General features: G+C 39.6%; 2 protein-coding genes across 2 annotated transcripts in view; one reads left to right on the top strand and one right to left on the bottom strand.

Moving 5' to 3' along the window:
- CBG19114 overlaps positions 1-1,195 on the bottom strand; it is a gene marked incomplete at both ends in the record, with an annotated part of 3,086 nt that extends 1,891 nt beyond the window's left edge. Inside the window, 3 exons of the mRNA XM_002637361.1 lie at positions 145-456; positions 507-973; positions 1,040-1,195. Coding sequence (XP_002637407.1) covers positions 145-456; positions 507-973; positions 1,040-1,195 — 935 coding nt within the window. The remainder of the gene's footprint in view (positions 1-144; positions 457-506; positions 974-1,039) is intronic.
- A 305-nt stretch (positions 1,196-1,500) lies between these two features.
- Positions 1,501-3,328, top strand: part of CBG19113 — a gene marked incomplete at both ends in the record, with an annotated part of 1,856 nt that continues 28 nt past the window's right edge. The window contains 4 exons of the mRNA XM_045237904.1: positions 1,501-1,581; positions 1,637-1,765; positions 2,071-2,835; positions 2,880-3,328. The exon at positions 2,880-3,328 is cut by the window's right edge and continues 28 nt beyond it. Coding sequence (XP_045096681.1) covers positions 1,501-1,581; positions 1,637-1,765; positions 2,071-2,835; positions 2,880-3,328 — 1,424 coding nt within the window. The remainder of the gene's footprint in view (positions 1,582-1,636; positions 1,766-2,070; positions 2,836-2,879) is intronic.

Genomic DNA, 3,328 nt, shown 5'->3' with positions numbered 1-3,328 from the left:
TTTTTTGACCCCAAACTTTGGCAAAATGTTTCCTATAGTTTTCTCCAGTTTTACCCAAAGTTTCAGCCAGATTGGAACACTCTCCGAGTTTTCGCGGAGTTTTTTTTTCCCCTTTTTTGCCGACACCCTGAATAACCCCATTACCGTTTTTTGTTTAGTTTTCTTTCATGTTCTCTGATGAAGTATTCTCCACTTTCAATCTGCTTATCGATCTTGCTCATCACGGGTGCTGGTGGGAATGGAGTGTACTCTCCCTTCGGTTTCATCTTATAAGCCTTCTTTTTCTTCGCTTCCTTTGTAGTTGATGCTGATTGCACCTTCTTTCTGTACTTTGGAAGATATGGATCCCAGTTTGTATCTTTAAGCTCGTCATTTTTAGCGAGTTCTCTCTTAATCATCATAGATTTGATGTTGTAGATAGGGTGAATGTTCTTCATGCAATCTGTGACGATTTGGCTGAAAAATGGTGGTTGTTTTTGGTGTTGTGATATGGCTAATAGACTTACTTGATCTGTTTGAGTCCGGAAAGTGGTCCAACTGCACAAACAGTTCCTCCTTGAACACAAACGTAGCACTGAGTCAGCAGCTCCAACGCCTTCAATGTAGCACCATCGTTTCCAATCAAGCGAGCTCTCCGCTTTACGAATCGCTCTTTGTTTCGAACCATTGAGGAGATTTTGATAATTTCACAGTAGATTTCGTCCTCAAGGACGCGGATAGCCTGTTCGTATGGAACACTACGGGATAAAAGCTTGAGAACTTCTCTAGCTTTCATGATAATGTAAGGGTCCCAGGTTTTCCGTGTTGTTCGAACACACATAGTTCCTTCTAGCAAATCGAGGTCGGCTTTCAAGTGATGTTCTCCAAGAGCTTTTTCAATGAGCGGCCAGCTTTCTTTGATGTATTTCTCGCGATATTTAGGAAACAATGACGAGAAAGAAGATTCTTGAAGGAGTCCATTTGGATTGTCCTCCTGAAATCATCATTCGGTTGAAATTGAGTTTTTTTTTCTATTTTTTTTTGTGAGGAACAAACTAACCTTGCTAAAAGTGTTAATATCCCACCACTCCGGGTCTTTTTGCGGTCCAAATATTTTAGCAGTTTCTTTTCTCGTCTTCTTTTCCTCTTCTGGTTCATCAGCCCAGTCGGGCTCGTATTCACCACGAGGCTTTGCTTTATCACTAGATTTATTCATCTGAAAATCAAAATTGGTTGCAGGTTTGAGGAAAAATGTGTCAAAATTGCAAAAAAAGCGTATTTATTAAAAAAGAAATATGCGACAAGACAATACATTCATTTCAGAACAGCATGCGGCGGTTTTGCAAAAACTGCGCGCCCGCATTGCGTTTCGACTAGTTCAGTTGCTCCGCCCACTTCAGCTGTCGATTAATTGTTCACCCGAACCGAGTGGCATATGATCTTATCAAACTACTCCTCTATACATTCGTTTGTACTTTTGACTGAAAATATCTCCGTTCGAACAAAAAAAACTTTCAGGTAATGGACGACAATACAGATGATGCTGAAGAGGGACCCGTTTTGGCACCGCTGGAAACTGAATTCAGTACTGAACAAGTCGAAGTGGGTCTTTATTACATTTTAATAAAACACAGTGAAAAATTTTATTTATTTTCAGACTTTGCAAGAGGTTATCATAGAGGAATCCACATCCGCAGTCGATGAAGATTCGAATGACTCCATAGAGCCTATACCATGTGAAACTTGTGGCAAAGCTGGATCGCTTACATTTTACAAAAAACTCGAGGTAATTTATTTTTTCAAAAACTAGCATGAAACCGAGCTAGCAAGTCTTGAAGATGATCTATGATACCGAGTATAAGTGGCCAGTTATCACAAAGAGCTTCAATTATTGATTAGCTCATCTTCTTCATTTCTAACACTCGACTATTGAGCGAAAATATGCAAACGTCAAGGTAGTCGCGAAATCTGAATATCTTTTCCTTTAACATTAATTTCATTGATTTTTATTTCTGTTTTGGGTGGTCAAGAGAGAACGATGATCATTTTTTTCCGCTCGTATCAGTCTTCACATGAATTTAATAATTGCAGACTGGAAGTAAACCCGTGGACATATACAGACACCTTTGTCATTCATGCCACTCCTATTTTGGAATGTGCTGCAAAAAAGTACGCGGATGTTTTTCATATGTCACAGAAGGTGAGAACCGTCATTTCCGTTTTGTTTCAATCATTCCGATAATTACAGAGGGCCGGACATTAACAAAGTCTGAAAGAGCATTTCACTTCGGAGCTGGAAGAAACTCATCATCACAGTCTGCTTTAAACAATATTGAGACTGACACACAACCGATTCCTAGCACTTCCAACGGTTCTGAAGAAGTTCTGTTGGAAAAAAATCCGGATGAGGGAATTGACGAGAAAATGGATGTAGATGATCTTGAGGAAAATGAAGCAGAAAAAGAATATCCAGCTGAAGATGTTGCTGAAGCAGTAGAAGAAGATCTCTGTCTTGGGGGAACACTGCAAAAGAAACCAGCTTCTAAAAAGAAACCAAAGAAACATGCGTTTGTTGGTGGAAAAGCCAAGAAACCCAATTGGGGTCGAAGGAAATCTCAAAGGAAAGCTGTTGACGGTCCATCAACAAGTGTTGATATTCCTGCAGTAACCGAAACTAGGAGTGTGGAAGACCGGCTAACACACGAACTCAAAAGTCTGTCTCTCCTGTTGAGGAACCGAAAGCAAGAGGACGACCTCTTAAAAATTCTCAAAAAGTTTCGAAAAATTCTGCAAATATTCCATCGACCTCTTCACAATCTCCATCAGAAAACTCAGCACAGTCACGAGAATTCTCTTGTCAGACAGAAAATGATTTGCTTCTGAGCTCTCTTTTTCTGGAGGACGCCTTCAATAAATCAATCAAAGAAGGTTTTGGAGAACAAATTTCCTCTCGATTGAAAGACCAGCCATTGATCTTACGGAAACAATTCATTTTCATGCTGAACACAATACACGAACAAGAGAAACAAATTTGTCGGTATAAGGAAGTGGAAGAAAAGTATTGTGAAGCTGCAAAGAAGTTGAAAGACTTCGGCAGATCTACTCGATTATCATTTTCTGACGAGTTTCGATGTGTTCGGGCTGATCTTCTAGAGCGGAAAGATGAATTTAAAACGAATCAAGCAGAGCTGATATCGATGTTCATCAAAGAAAGAGCTACGTATGAGGAATTCAAAACGCAGATGCTCCAAAAGTTTGAAGATCAGAAGCTAGAGAATTCTGCTTTGGAAGCTAAAATTCAGTATTTGGAGCAAGACCTCATTTATGAGAAAGATAAAGCAGAGTTTTA

Source organism: Caenorhabditis briggsae, assembly GCF_000004555.2.
Source record: "Caenorhabditis briggsae complete genome, chrV, whole genome shotgun sequence".
NCBI classification, from domain to species: domain Eukaryota; kingdom Metazoa; phylum Nematoda; class Chromadorea; order Rhabditida; family Rhabditidae; genus Caenorhabditis; species Caenorhabditis briggsae.
Note: the sequence above shows the minus strand (reverse complement) of the source record. Positions and strands in the feature narration are given on the sequence as shown.